The sequence below is a fragment of the Hemitrygon akajei genome, chromosome 23 (genome assembly GCF_048418815.1).
Source record: "Hemitrygon akajei chromosome 23, sHemAka1.3, whole genome shotgun sequence".
NCBI classification, from domain to species: domain Eukaryota; kingdom Metazoa; phylum Chordata; class Chondrichthyes; order Myliobatiformes; family Dasyatidae; genus Hemitrygon; species Hemitrygon akajei.
The window spans coordinates 4,737,626-4,753,117 of NC_133146.1; the positions used below are offsets into that span (position 1 = coordinate 4,737,626).

General features: G+C 42.6%; 1 protein-coding gene across 4 annotated transcripts in view; it reads right to left on the reverse strand.

The window, feature by feature from the left end:
* LOC140715125 (VPS10 domain-containing receptor SorCS1-like) overlaps window positions 1–15,492 on the reverse strand; it is a 1,248,501-nt gene that overhangs the window by 58,586 nt on the left and 1,174,423 nt on the right. For all 4 annotated transcript variants that reach the window (XR_012096067.1, XM_073026870.1, XM_073026869.1 and 1 more), the window contains exon 19: window positions 751–937. Coding sequence is in view for 3 of the 4 variants with exons in the window: in XM_073026870.1 (XP_072882971.1) it covers window positions 751–937 (187 nt within the window). In the remaining variant the exon portion in view is untranslated. The remainder of the gene's footprint in view (window positions 1–750; window positions 938–15,492) is intronic.

Consider the following 15,492-nt stretch of genomic DNA (forward strand, 5'->3'; position numbering starts at 1 on the left):
TTAAGAAGCACTTAGATGAGTACATGGAGGAAAGAGACAGGATATAGGCTGAATGCAAGAAGCATTAGCTGGGCAGGGGGAGCAGTTGTTGGTATTGAATCATTGGGCTGAAGTGTCTGTATCCATGCTGTACTGTCCCACAATTCTACAACTGTACTCAAATTTGAATGGTATTTGATTTAGCCAGATTTCAAAGATAGAGACTTACATCCGTTCCTACAATTTTGCACACTTGATGCAAATAGCTAAGTATAAATTGTTTTTACAAGTCAACAACCTAGGTCTTTACATTCATTGACTTCACAATGTTTTTTGAGCCTTTCAACATAGAATCATAGAAATCTACAGCACATTACAAGCCCTTCAACGCACAACATTGTGCTGACTATCTAATTTCCTTGGGAAACTGCCTAGAGTTTCCCAACCACAGAGCACTCCACTTTTCTAAGCTCCATGTACCTATCTAAGAGAACATACTTCCAAGCACCTTAAAACGATGCTCCGTCATGCTAGCCATTTCAGCCCTGGGAACAAGCCTCTGGCTATTCACACGATCAGTGCCTCACATCATCTTATACACCTCTATCAGGTCACCTCTCATCCTCTGTTGCTCCAAGGAGAAAAGGCCAAGTTCACTCAACCTGTTCTCATAGGGCATCCTCTCCAATCCAGGCAACATCCTTGTAAATCTCCTCTGTACTTTCTCTATAGTATCAATGGTACACTCTCAACTTTGTAATATTGACCTACAATTTACATGCAGGAACAGAATAGCTTGCGTGGATCCCAGGTTGTTCTTTGCTTGTGCAATGACACGGTAGATTCCGCTGTGCTTGTACACGTGCTTGATCCCTCCTTTGACGGAGCTGAGATTAGCATAGGTAACTGCAGTACCGTCGCCAAATTCTATCTGCAGGCTGGTCCTCAGAATATCTCCCTGTGTCAGCACAGAAACAAAAGGGTTAGCAAACTGCTCAGAGTTATTTGAAAATTTGTAGATAGAACAAAAGTTTTATTAAACTTTAATATTAAAAAGAGGACATTTTCACTACCATAATCAGATGTATATCCCCTTTCCCTAGTTTCTTAACATGAGATTATATTTACTATCATGGACTCTCCAGAAGAATCCAGGGAATTCTACAAAAAATTAGAACCAATGTCTACCAACCTGCAAGAAATTGCTGAGAGCTGTGAACACAGCCTAGTCCATCACACAAAGCAGCTTGCACTCTGCTGACTCTTTCTATACATCCTGCTGCCTCAGGGAAGCAAGTGTCATAACCATGGACCCCTCCCGCATTAACGTTCTCCTTTCTCCCCTCTCCTGCCTGGCAGAAGATACAGAGGGCTGAGAACACATACCACCAGAGAGATTCTATTGCACTATTATCAGACTATTGAATGTAATATGCTAAAAGCTGAAATCTTGAATGCTTGATTGCTCAGTCAATCTTGTCAAGCCCTTGCACTTTATTTATCTTCCTGCCCTGCATTTTCCCTGTAACTGTGGCATTCTGCTTCTTGTTTACTACCTCAGTATAATTATGTTCTTTGATCAAATGCTGTATGATCTGTGTAGTGTTCTCGCACAGGTGTAAAAGAACTCTGAACTAAACACCAAGTATAAACCGGTCAATGAGGCGTGGACCCAGTAAGATTAACCGTTTACTGTTCACTCTTCCACACTAACGTATGGTGAAAAGGTGTTGCTTCTCTGATGTTTCTAGTGCATAGAAAGAAAACTTTTCTTGCGCTGATCCTGCACACATAAGCCCCCTCCTTCCCGTTTCTCCAAACCGGTATTTTCCCACAAGACGCGACAAAACCAGGTGTGACGTCATCGCATGCCGTGATATATCACAGACAACGAATTTACTTTAAACAACCTTAACTTTAACTAGAAAACGATTACAAACAAATTACTAAAGCGAAAATATAATAAACTAAACAAATGCCTTAACGGCAACACAATCTGTCTAGATGACATGCAGCAAAGGGTTTTCACTCTATCTCAGTACATGTGACAATAACAAACTGATACAATCATGATGCATAATACTGGAGCATAAACAAAAACAGCAGGCCTCTGGAGACACATGGCTTCCAACTTCTTTTAAATCACATACCATCCTGTGTGTATTTCCAGCAATCCCATATGACAGATTTCCAGCAAATGAAGTGCACTATATCTCACAGCATCAGCATGTTTAATTCTCTCTCCTCCTTGCACCCTCTGCACCTCTTTCAGACAGATTAGTTGACATTAACAGGCCTTTATCATCCTTTCTAAAGCAACGCCAGGCTGTGTTATCCATTTTCTTTGCTTGCAGACAGTCTTTTTTGTTCTCTCTACATGGAGTTTGAGGATCTGGGAATAAGCCTTGCTGAGTTATTACAGTGCACAACCAAGAGAAAATCAGCAGATGCTGGAAATCCGAGCAACACACACTAAATGCTGGAGGAACTCAGCAGGCCAGGCAGTATCTATGAAAAAAAGTGCAGTTGTTATACACTGTGTGATGGAGGTGAAGGTAATTGAGTGGAGTAGGGACTATTTTGCCCCAGATGTGATCTGTGAGGGTGTTTGGAGCATTCCTTTTCTTGAACTTCTTGTATTGACACCCCACCCCCACCCTCACCCTCTCCTTCAGCAGTCCCCATTTCCTTTTCCTTCTCTCACCTTATCTCCTTGCCTGCCTATTGCCTCCCTCTGGTGCTCCTCCCCTCTTTTCTTCCTTCCATGGCCTTCTATCCCCACCTATCAGACTCCCCCTTCTCCAGCCCAGTGTCTCTTTCAACAATCAACTTCCCAGCTATTTACTTCATCCCTCCCCCTCCTGGCTTCTTCCATCACTTGTGTTTCCCCCTGCCCTCCCTCCACCTTTTAAATCTACTCCTCATCTTTTTTTCTCCAGTCCTGTCAAAGGGTCTTGGCTTGAAACGTTGACCATACTTTTTTCTATAGATGCTGCCTGGCCTGCTGAGTTCCTCCAGCATTTTGTGTGTCTTGCAAACATCATATAGGTGATTTTATAAGGAATAGTTTCCTAATTTCTGAGATAATCATGCTATCTCACACTGACACTTGCTTAAATAAACTCCAGACAGTGAAACAGATAATGCTCTTATGTAGCAAAGGAGTGCTGGCAAAGAAACCACGTCTTACAAAACATGAATTATAAATCAGATGAACAGTTAACATGTCACACCAAAGCCTTGAATCTGACAGGCAGCCCATAGCTGAGGGACTTTGGCTTGGCTTAGTCACTGGAGGGCCGATGGAGAAATGTGGCTTTCATTTAAGATGGAGATGAGAAGGATTTGTTTCTCATAGAGAGTTTTGACATTCTCTGTCTTTGAAATCTAGAGAGGATGAAACACTGAATGTATTCAAATGCAAGCTGGACAGATTCCTGGGCTCCTTGGGGATTCTGGCTTCGGGGCAGCAGGCAGGAAACGGGCCAAGATCACATCAGGTGAGAACTTACTGGCAGCTAGGCCCGAGGGCTTCTGGCTCCTGTTTTATTTGTGGAGCGTTCAGCTCTCCTGGCAGCTACCCCTTGGGTGAGCTTTCTGTTCTACTCTGGCCCTGCATAGGGGCAATACATGAGGTACTGGTCAGGCAGCATATTGTGGAGAAATACAAGCAGTCAACATTGCAGATCAAGATCTCACATTTGGCCCAAATGAAAGGCCTTGACCTGAAATGGACGTCTGTCCATTTCCCTCCACAGAAGCTGCCTCACCTGCTTTCCTCCAGTGTAGAATGATAGAAAGGTACAGCACAGAAACAGGCCCTTCAGCCCATCTAGTCCATGCTGAACAATTAAGCTGTCTACTCCCATCAACCTGAACCTTGGACCAATGCTCTGCATACCCCTGTCGTCCATGTACATATTCAAACATTTGTTAAACGTTGGAATTCAGTTTGCGTGCACCACTTGTGTTAGCAGCTTGTTGTACACTCTCACAAGCAATTTCCTCGCATATTCCCTTTCAACCTTAATCCATGACCACCCAACCTTAGAAGAAAAAGCCTGCTTGCATTTACTGTATCTATACCCTTCATAATTTTGTATGTACCTATCAAATCTCCCCTCAGTCTTTTACATTCCAAGTCCTAACCTATTCAATCTTTCCTTATAACTCAGGCCCTCCAGTCCCAGCAACATCCTTGTAAATTTTTTCTATACTCTTTCAACCTTATTTACATCTTAGGTAGGTAGGTGACCAAAACTGCACACAATTCTCCAAATTAGGCCTCTCCAATGTCTTATAGCATCTCGGATGTTGGTTGAAATTCCAATATCTGCAGTCTCTTGCATTTCCTCAGGAGAGTTGGCTGCCAGTACTTGACGCAGCATAGTTGGCTGTCCTCACAGAAAGATATTTACAGCCAGTGAAGGCCTCTCCACACTCCTCTGTCACCACACACACCAGGAGAATTAAACATTATCAACATTTATTGCTTCTCTTATAAATTTTAAAATATTTATAAAATTGGTTAAACCAGAAACTCATTCATGCTCGAAGTTACCTGAGAAGTGAGATTAATATATAGATGTGGAAGCTTTAGAGAGGGTGCAGAGAAGGTTTACTAGGATGCTGCCTTGATTAAAGGGCATGTCTCATGAGGAAAGATGAGTGATTTAGGGCTTTTCTTTTTGGAATGAAGTAGAACGAGAGGTGTAGAAGATAAGAGGCATAGACAGAATGGACAGTGAGAGACATTTACTCAGGGTGGGAGTGGATAATACATTAAGGCATAATTTTAAGGGAGTTGTTAGAAATTATGGGGGGGGGGGAGGTCAGAGGTAAGGTTTTTACTCAAAGAGTGGAGGGTGCATGGTGCCAGTAATGGTGGTAGAGGGAGATACATTAAAGACATTTAAGAGACACATGGATTTTACAAAAATGGAAGGTTATATGGGAGGGAAGCATTACTGATTTTAGAGTAGTTTAAGAGGTTGGTATAACCCTGAGGGCTTAAGAATATGTACTGTGATGTACTGTATGTTCAATTTTCCATTTGTTTAGAATAGGGATTGTTATGCTTAGCTCAGGAATAACCTGGCACAATTCCTGTCTGGTGAATCCAATTCATCAGAATTATGAAGCCAATGTAAGGTTTCCCAAACAGTCTTCTGGGATAGTGTAGAGGCTCCTGTTGCTCGGAAAGGCCCGAGCCCAATTGTAAATGGGCATTACTGTGGAGGAAGTCATAGAGCATTAGAGCACAGAAACAGATTCTGTTATTCAGAAACTGTTATTCTGTCCACACCTGGTCCATATCCCTTCTGTCCATGTATTTATCCAAACTTCTGTTAAATGTTGCATTCAACCACTCATTTCACATTCGCACTACACTCTTCTCTGACAGGTTCCCTTTAACTATTTCACCTTTCACTCTTAACTTATGACCTCTGGTTTTAGTCTCACCCAACCTCAACAGAAAAAACAGGTTTCCATTTACCCTATCTAGACTGCTCATAATATACTCTGTATCAAATCTCCCCTCATTCTATTACTCTTCAGGGAATAAAAACTTTTCTATTCAACCTTTCCCTATATCTCAGGTCCTCATGTTTGAGGAGTTTCTGGTATGGGTACCTGAATGGGGGTGGAAGATCTTACTCCTCGTTTTGTATTTTGGAATAGATTAGAGAAGAGCTAGAATAGACTGGAGGGAAGTGGAGCTTTTGGAGAGGGGGAGGTGGGTATGAAAAGAGAGGGAAAGAGATGGAGAGGTAGAAGGATGATGTAATGGTGGTGGTGAAGGAAGGATCGTCAAAGTTCAAAGTACATTTATTATCAAAGTACGTATGCAGTATACAACCCAGAGATGTGTCTTCCCACAGACAGCCATGAAACAAAGAAACACTATGGAACCCGTTCAAGGAAATCACCAGCTCACAACATGCCATAAAAAAGAGCAAATTGCACAAACAGCAAAAAGATGAGTGAAAAACACAGGAAATGAAACATCAACCCACAGAGTCTAGAAACGTTCCGTTTAGTTCAGTTCAGTTTAGCACTGTGACATTCACTGACTGCAAGCCAGAGAGCTCGACTGCTCCAATCAAAACTACACAAAATAGCAATAAAAAAGGAGTTTACAGAAAGCAGAAACACATCGCAACATGAAGTACAGACTCCAATCCACAAACCGCATCGATAAAACCTTGCCCAAGACCCAAGACTCTGGCAGCAGTGGGCAAGAGGGAGAGAGAGAGAGACAAAGAACGTGACTGGTCAAATGCAGGCAGACTGCACTGAATACTTACTTTCTTTCCACTCTCATCCTCACTGATCTCAATTTTGCTCGACACGTTAATTGGTGAGATGGAATACTTGGTGACACAGGACAACATAGGACAAAGTCCTTAAGGGAAAATCTTGCCTGAAGAACCTGTGGGAATTCTTTAAGGAGATTACAAGTAGGATAGATAAAGGATATTCAGTGGATGTTGTCTATTTCAGATGGCCTTTGACAAGGTGCCACACATGAGGTTGCTTAGCAAGTTAAGAGCCTGTGGTATTACAGGGAAATTACTGGTATGGTTAGAGCATTGGCTGATTGGTAAGAAGCAGCAAGTGGGAATGAAAGGATCCTTTTCTGGTTGGTTGCCAGTGACTCGTGGAGTTCTGCAGGGGTCGGTGTTGGGACAGCTTTTTTTTAATGCTCTATATCAATGATTTAAAACAGAGATGTGGGGAAATTTCTTTAGCCAGATGGAGGTGAATGTGTGGAAATTGTTACCACAAGCAGCTGTGGAGGCCAGGTCATTGGGTGAATTTAAGGCAGAGATTGATAGGGTCTTGACACAACATCAAAAGTTACGGGGAGAAGGCCGGGAAGTGGGGCTGAGGAGGGGAAAAAGGATCAGCCATGTCTGAATGGCAGAGCAGACACAATGGGCCAATGGCCTAATTCTGCTCCTATGTCTTATGGTCTAAAATGATGGTTTTTATGGAGATTGGTGTGAAATAGAGTCAATCATGGACTCGTGCCCTGTCTCCATGCTGTACATTGTTTGAAATCTCAGTGAACTCCCTCAGAGATAGCAAAGCGCCAATTTGCTCAATTGACCTAAAAATGCACCATCAAAATCATATTTGAAGAAGAAAAAGTTGTAAAAGTAATGAAAGAAGTAGTTTTATGAACTGTATGAAGGATGTCACCTTAGGCTGTGCTGTTCGCTTGCAGCATCTTCCTCAGCCAATCTATATTCGGTTTCAGTATGAAGAACCGAACATAAATTAGGAAGAAACGAGCAGGTCAGGTGGACCATTACCATCTTACAGTGATGTTAGAAGGCTCAACATTATTCAGACAGATCTCTCAACTGCAACATTTATCCACAGGTTCAGGGCTGCTTCTACAGAAATCAATGTTCAAGTACAAAAATTGTTTTGAGATGCCTTATTGGAAAGCACACCCAGTCAGACCTCTGGCATGCATATAAAGCTGGCGTGATACAACAAAATCGATATGAAGAACCAACTGTTCACAACTAACCCCTCACAGTGCACCACTGGAGCTGAGTTCCTGTGCTGAACAGATTTAGGGAAGGTCAGGGACTATGCAGACGCTACCTTCGCCTTGGGACATTCTTACAAATGCTCTTTGAAATCTAAGTGGGACCCATGTTGTAGAGGGCTGTCCTCTCACTGAATGGAATGCTGAGCTGAACTTAGCAAGTGAGGAACCAGGGCTTGTCTCCATAGAAATGCACTCACCAAATAAATAATTCACTACAATTTGATAGAAACTAACGTATCACTCGTTAGGGTAACTTCAGAGCAGTACCATTTCAACTGACATAACACACTATTTCCTCTGAGGCATCTATTTCAGAATTTGTGACAAATTGTTACATTGTAATTATTTTGAATGTGAAGATTCCACTATGCTGTGAAGTTCATTCAACGTGAACACCAAAAATAATTTATTAAGAAGATAAAATCTGCAGATGCTGGAAATCCAAGCAAGAAGGCCCTCAGCCTAAACCATCGACTGTACTCTTTTCCATAGATGCTACCAGGCCTGCTGAGTTCCTCCAGCATTTTGTGTGTGCTGCACAAAATAACTTACTGTCTGGTTTTAAAGTTAGAATGCAAGATACCAGTTCCAATATTCTTTACTATTTAAGGCACTGTGTGTCAATATTAATTGCCACTCCATCAGTCACCACAATGTTTGGACATCTTTTCAACAGAATAATCTGGAATTTTCTTAGGAAATCTCAGTGTGTTTGAGACAAAAGAGATTGAAGATGCTGGAATCTAGAGCAACAGACAAAAGGCAAGAAGTCAGCAGGTCATGGTGGTTGACATGCTGAGTTCTTCCAGCGTTTTGTCTGGCCCTCAGTCTATTTCATGCAACATATTCATCCCTCTCACCAGCCGCCTTATGTTCCCATGACTGTGATTATAAATCTGAAGGGAAATTTCAATCGAATGATCATCTTCCACAAAAAAAAACAATTCTAGGGATTTGGAGGATCAAATTTGTAAAGAGATTGCATACTGTTGCAAGAAACATAATTGGAGATTTTAACTTTCTACGTATTGACTGGGATTCCCATAGAGTTTGTCAAGTGTGTTCAGGGAGAGAGAGAGTGTGTTATATTGTATCTGCTATTAGGCAATGAGACAGGGCAGGAGACAGAAGTATGTGTAGGGAAACACATCCAGTGACCACAATGCCATTAGTTTCAAACTAAATATGCAAAGAGATAGATCTGCTCCATGGGTTAAAATCCTAAATTGGAGAAAAGATGGTGTCAGAAATGAACAGGCAAGTGTGGATTGAGACAGACTGTTTTTTGGCAGAGGTGTACTTGGAAAGTTGGAGGCCTTCAAAAACAAAATTTTGAGAATACAAAGCTTTTATGTGCCTGCTCGTCAGAAAAAAAGGTAAAGGTAACAATTATTGGGAACCTTGGTTTTCAAGAGATATTGAGGCCTGTATAACCCAGGTTAATTAAATCTAAAGATGTATTGTTAGAAAGCTCCACTTGTGAAGGGATGAAAACAAGGCTTACTGGATTAAAAAAAGGAACTTGTAGTGGGTGGGGGGAAGAAGTTAGGCAAGGATATAAAATATATATGCGAGGATTTAAAGACAGAAAACTGTTATAAGTGGAATTAGCAGTGACTATGTCTACCTTACTTACTTTCTACTAACAAGAAAAAGGCCAAAGGCGAACAACTGGTGCCTCAAAACCAGTTGCTTCAGGCAGGTGGGGCTCGACAGTCTTGAATGGCAGCACGCTTAGGAGAAGGAAAACTCTGATTTTAAACCTCTACTTCTTTGCGGCCATACCCACCCATGGGATACGGCTTCGGAAGTAAACCCTGAGGAAAAAATCCAAAGCTGGAGTCCCTAAGATAGTTTGATGTTGTTTACAACTTCACTCTGGCAACCTCTGTGACAACACTGGTGCCAAGCTCTGTCGGCGTTTGCCCTTCCCTTGGACGACATCAGCGACGTGGAGAGCGGGAACCCGCTGCATGGGAAACAGCCGGTTCTTCAAATCTTCCGGCCCAGGCTTGCACCCTGGAGAGGACAGTCCACCAGAGGCACAAACCCATGATCCCCTGTCATTACTAACACGCAGCAGCTGTAATGAGACAATATCATCAGGGATGAGTGTCCAAGATCTCCACCAAGTAATCATGAATTAGTTCTATTAAATCACACCAAGAGATTTGGTCTGGTTTTTTTGTGTTAGTATTGTGAATTGACTTCCTGTGCATGATCAACTATTTTATCCAACGAAACAAGAAACAGGATGGCGAGCCACCCACGATGAAGAACCAGTGTGGGAATGAAATGCTTCATGATGTAGAGGATTTAATACAGTTGGATGTATAAGTTCATTTTCATTTGAAGGATCTGAATTTGATTTTCTGCAATAACTGATTATTTATGCAAAGATTTTGATAAAGTTACTGAATGAGATATACTTTGGTTAAAAGTGTTGCTTTTGTGAAAGGAGTTATGCTGTATAGACATATAATGTTTTTAATTTGTAGACATACTGACTTGAACTGAAACGGAAGTTAACTAAGAATAGGAATTCAATTGGAATTAGTTTTCTAATTGGGGATAATAAAAAGGAAAGGTTAGTCTGTAAATTTTTAGGGAGTAACACTTGGATCTAATTAGAGGAATTGGAGTAATAAAAGTTATCCTAATAGTTAGGGGGTCAGACAGGCGAGTCTGTGGACGCAGGAAAGAAACTCGGATGGTAATTTGCCTCCCAGGTGCCAGAGTCCGGGATGTTTCGGATTGCATCCAAGATATCCTGCAGTGGGAGGGAGAACAGACAGAGGTCATTGTACATATTGGTACCAATGACATAGGAAGGAAAAGGGAAGAAGTCCTGAAAAAAGATTACAGGGAATTAGGAAGGAAGTTGAGAAGTAGGACCACAAAGGTAGTAATCTCGAGATTACTGCCTGTGCAACACGACAGTGAGAATAGGAATAGAATGAGGTGGAGGATAATTGTGTGGCTGAGGGATTGGAGCAGGGATCAGGGATTCTGATTTCTAGATAATTGGGACCTCTTCTGGGGCAGGTGTGACCTGTACAAAAAGGACGGGTTGTACTTGAATCCCAGTGGGACCAATATCCTGGCGGAGAGGTTTGATAAGGCTACTGGGAAGAGCTTAAACTAGAATTGTTGGGGGTGGGAACTGAACTGAAGAGACTGGGGAAGAGGAGGTTAGCTTACAAATAGAGAAAGCTTGTAGACAATGCGAGAGAGAGGATAGGCAGGTGACAGAGAAGGGACGTGCTCAGACCGAAGATTTGAGATGCATCTATTTTAACACAAGGAGTGTTGTGAACAAAGTGGATGAGCTTAGAGCGTGGATAAGAACTTGGAGATATGATATGGTGGCCATTACAGAGACTTGGATAGCTCAGGGACAGGAATGGTTACTTCAAGTGCTGGGTTTTAGATGCTCCAGAAAGGACATGGAGGGAGGCAAAAGAGGTGTGTGCGTGGCACTGTTGATCAGAGATAGTGTCACGGCTGCAGAAATGGTGGACGCCATGGAAGGATTGTCTATGGAGTCTCTGTGAGGAGAGATTAACTTTACTGGCTGTTTTTTATAGGTTGCCCAATAGTAACAGGGATATCGAGGAGAAGATAGGGAAACAGATCCTGGAAAGGTGTAATAGTAACAGAATTGTCGTGATGGGAGATTTCAATTTCCCAAATATCATTTGGCATCTCCCTTGAGCAAGGGGTTTAGATGGGGTGAAGGTTTCTTGACACAATATGTAGATAAGCCTACAAGAGGCAAGGAAGTACATGATTTGGGATTGGGAAATGAACCAGGTCAGGTGTCAGATCTCTCAGTGGGAGAGCATTTTGGAGATAGTGATCAAAAATCTATTCCTTTACAATACAATAGAGAGCTAGGAAAAGACAAGTTAGAAAAGCATTTAATTGGAGTAAGGGGAATTATGATGCTACCAGGCAGGAAATTTGAGGCTTAAATTGGAAACAGATGTTCTCAGGGAAAAGTGCAGAAGAAATGTGGCAAATATCAGGAGATATTTGTGTGGAGTTCTGCATAGGTACATTCCAATGAAACAGGAAAGTTATGGTAGGGTACAGGAACTGTGGTGTACAAAGGCTGTAATAAATCTAGCCAAGAAGAAAAGAAAAGCTTACAAAAGGTTCAGAGAGCTAGGTAATGTTAGAGTTCTAGAAGATTATAAAGCTAACAGGAAGGAGCTTAAGAAGGAAATTAGGAGAGCCAGAAGGGGCCATGAGAAGGCCTTGGCAGGCAGAATTAAGGAAAACCCCAAGGCATTCTACAAGTATGTGAAGAACAGGAAGATAAGATGTGAAAGAATAGGACCTATCAAGTGTGACAGTGGGAAAATGTGTATGGAATTGGAGGAAATAGCAGAGGTACTTAATGAATACTTTACTTCAGTATTCACTACAGAAAAGGATCTTGGTGATTGTAGGGATGACTTACAGCAGACAGAAAAGCTTGAGCATGTAGATATTAAGAAAGGATGTGCTGGAACTTTTGGAAAGCATCAATTGGATAAATCCCCAGGACCGGATGTGATGTACCCCAGGCTACTGTGGGAGGTGAGGGAGGAGATTGCTGAGCCTCTGACGATGATCTTTGCATCATCAATGGGGAATGGGAGAGGTTCCAGATGATTGGAAGGTTGTGAATGTTGTTCCTTTATTCAAGAAAGGGAATAGAGATAGCCCAGGAAATTATAGACCACTGATTCTTACCTCAGTCATTGGTAAGTTGATGGAGAAGATCCTGGGAGGCAAGATTTATGAACCTTTGGAGAGGTATAATATGATTAGGAATAGTCAGCATGGCTTTGACAAGGGCATGTCATGCCTTATGAGCCTGACTGAAATTTTTGAGGATGTGACTAAACACAATGATGAAGAAAGAACAGCAGATCTGGTGTATATGGATTTCAGCAAGGCATTTGATAAGGTACCCCATCCAAGGCTTATTGAGAAAGGAAGGAGGTATGGGATCCAAAGGGACATTGCTTTGTGCATCCAGAACTGGTTTGCCCACAGAAGGCAAAGACTGGTTGTAGAAGGGTCATAATCTGCAATGAGGTCAGTCACCAGTGGGGTGCCTCAGGGATCTGTTCTGGGACCCTTACTCTTCGTGATTTTTATAAATGACCTGGATGAGGAAGCGGAGGGATGGGTTAGTAAGTTTACTGATGACACAAATGTTGGAGGTGTTGTGGATAGTGTGGAGGGCTGCCAGAGGTTACAGCGGGACATTGATAGGATGCAAAACTAGGTTGAGAAGTGGCAGATGGGAGTTCAACCCGGATAAGTGTGAAGTGGTTCATTTTGGTAGGTCAAATATGATGGCAGAATATAGTATTAATGGTAAGACTCTTGGCAGTGTGCAGGATCAGGGGGATCTTGGGGCCCAAGTCCATGGGACGCTCAAAGCAGCTACGCAGGTTGACACTGTGGTTAAGAAGGCGTATGGTGTATTGGCCTTCATCAATCGTGGAATTGAATTTAGGAGCTGAGAGGTAATGTTGCAGCTATATAGGACCCTGGTCAGACCCCACTTGGAGTACTGTGCTCAGTTCTGGTCGCCTCACTACAGGAAGGATGTGGAAGCCATAGAAAGGGTGCAGAGGGGATTAACAATGATGTTGCCTGGATTAGAGAGCATGCCTTATGAGAATAGGTTGAGTGAACTCGTCCTTTTCTCCTTGGAGTGACGGTGGATGAGAGGTAACCTGATAGAGGTGTATAAGATGATGAGAGGCATTGATCATGTGGAGAGTCAGAGGCTTTTTCCCAGGGCTGAAATGGTTGCCACAAGAGGATACAGGCTTAAGGTGCTGGGGAGTAGGTACAGAGGAGATATCAGGGGCAAGTTTTTTACTCAGAGAGTGGTGAGTGCATGGAATGGGCGGCCGGCAATGGTGGTGGAGGTGGAAATGATAGGGTCTTTTAAGAGACTTTTAGATAGGTACATGGAGCTTAGAAAAATAGAGGGCTATGGGTAAGCCTAGTAATTTCTAAGGTAGGGACATGTTCGGCACAGCTTTGTGGGCTGAAGGGCCTGTATTGTGCTGTAGGTTTTCTATGTTTCTATGATTCTAATGAATTTCACTGATTTTAACTAAACAGGAATATGGTTTTTGTTTGATATCTGAGATTTGGTACCTTACAGAATGTTGGATTTTGAATTGTTCTTACTCATGTAAATATTTTGTATATCTTGTTTTTTATATATAAACAAAACTTATTTCCAAAAGTGTGTGTTTTCTATTCACCGCCTCCTTCCGATATCTAGAGCGTCTGATGACCCACTAACACCTAGTATAGTACAGTGCTATGTTATTTGATTTTTCTCATAAAGAGTGTGGTGACCAGTGACATCAGATAGGACCAGCACAGGTTAAGAGGAAGAAGAATGTGCATAGCAGGGTCCATTCATCCCTCCCCAGTAATCTCCCTCCTGGCACTAAGCCTTGCAAGTGGAACAAGTGCTTACTCCTGCCCCTACACCTCCTGCCTCACTACCATTCATGGCCCTAAACAGTCCTTCCAGATGAGGTGACTCTTCAACTGGTAGTCTGTTGGGGTCATATACTGTGCTTGGTGCTCCTGGTATGACCTCCCGTATATCGGTGAGACCCGACGTAGGTTGGGAGACCACTTGGCCGCGCACCTATGCTCTGTCCGTCAGAGAACGCGGGATCTCCCAGTAGCCACCCATTTTAATTCCACTTTGCATTCCCATTCCGATACGTCCATCTAGGGCCTCCTCCACTGTCATGACAAGGCCACACTTAGGTTGGAGGAACAACACCATTTGGGTGGCCTCCAACTAAGTGGGATGAACATCGATTTCTCAGACTTCTGGTAATGCCTCCACCCCCCCACCCATCTTCACCATTTCCTACCCCCTTGTCCGTCTCTCACCTTGTTCACCCATCACCTCCCTCTTGTGCTCTCCCCCCCCCCCACCCCCTCTTTATTTCTTCCATGGCCTACTGTCTCTTTTAGCAATCAACTTCTCAGCTCTTTACTTCATCCTTCCCCATCCAGTTTTCACCTATGACCTTGTGTTTCTCTCTCCCCTCCCTCTACCTTTTGAATTTACTCCTCAGCATTTTTCCTGCAGTTCTGCTGAAGGGTTTCGGCCCGAAACATTGACTGTATTCTTTTCCTAAATGTTGCCTGGCCTGCTGAGTTCTTCCAGCATTTTGTGTGTCTTGCATAGCAGGTATAGGCAAGTAGGAACAAATGAGGTGCTATGGAGTACAAGAAATGCCAGAGAACACTTAAATAAATCAGGAAGCCAAAAAGAGGGCATGAATTTGCTCCAGCAGACAAGGTGAAAGAGAATCCTAAGGGATTCTACAGGTATGTTAACAACAAAGGATTGCTAGGGATAAAATTGGTCATCTGGAAGACCGGAACGGTAATTCATGTGTGGACCCAAACAGATGGGGGAGATCTTAAATGCCTACTTCGCATTTGTATTTACTCAGGAGATGGGAAGAATCTATAGAAGTGAGGCAAATCAGGGTGGATAAACCCCCAGGGCCTGATAATGTGTTCACGCGGACCTTACAGGAGGCAAGTGCAGAAATTGCCATGGCCCTAACAAAGATATTTAAAACATGCTTAGCGATAGGAGAGGTACTAGAGGATTGGAGGATAGCAATGTTGTTCCACTATTTAAAAAAGGCACTAAACAGAAAGCAGGAAATTATAGGTTAGTGAGTTTGACATCAGTTGTGGGGAAGTTATTTGAAGGTATTCTAAAGGACTGGATATGTAAGTATTTGGATAGACATGGACTGATTAAGGATCGTCAACATGGTTTTGTGCCTGGTAGGTCATGTCTAACCAATCTTATAGAATATTTTGAGGAAGTTCCCAGGAAAATGGATGAAGGCAAGGCAGTGGATGTTGTCTACATGGACTCT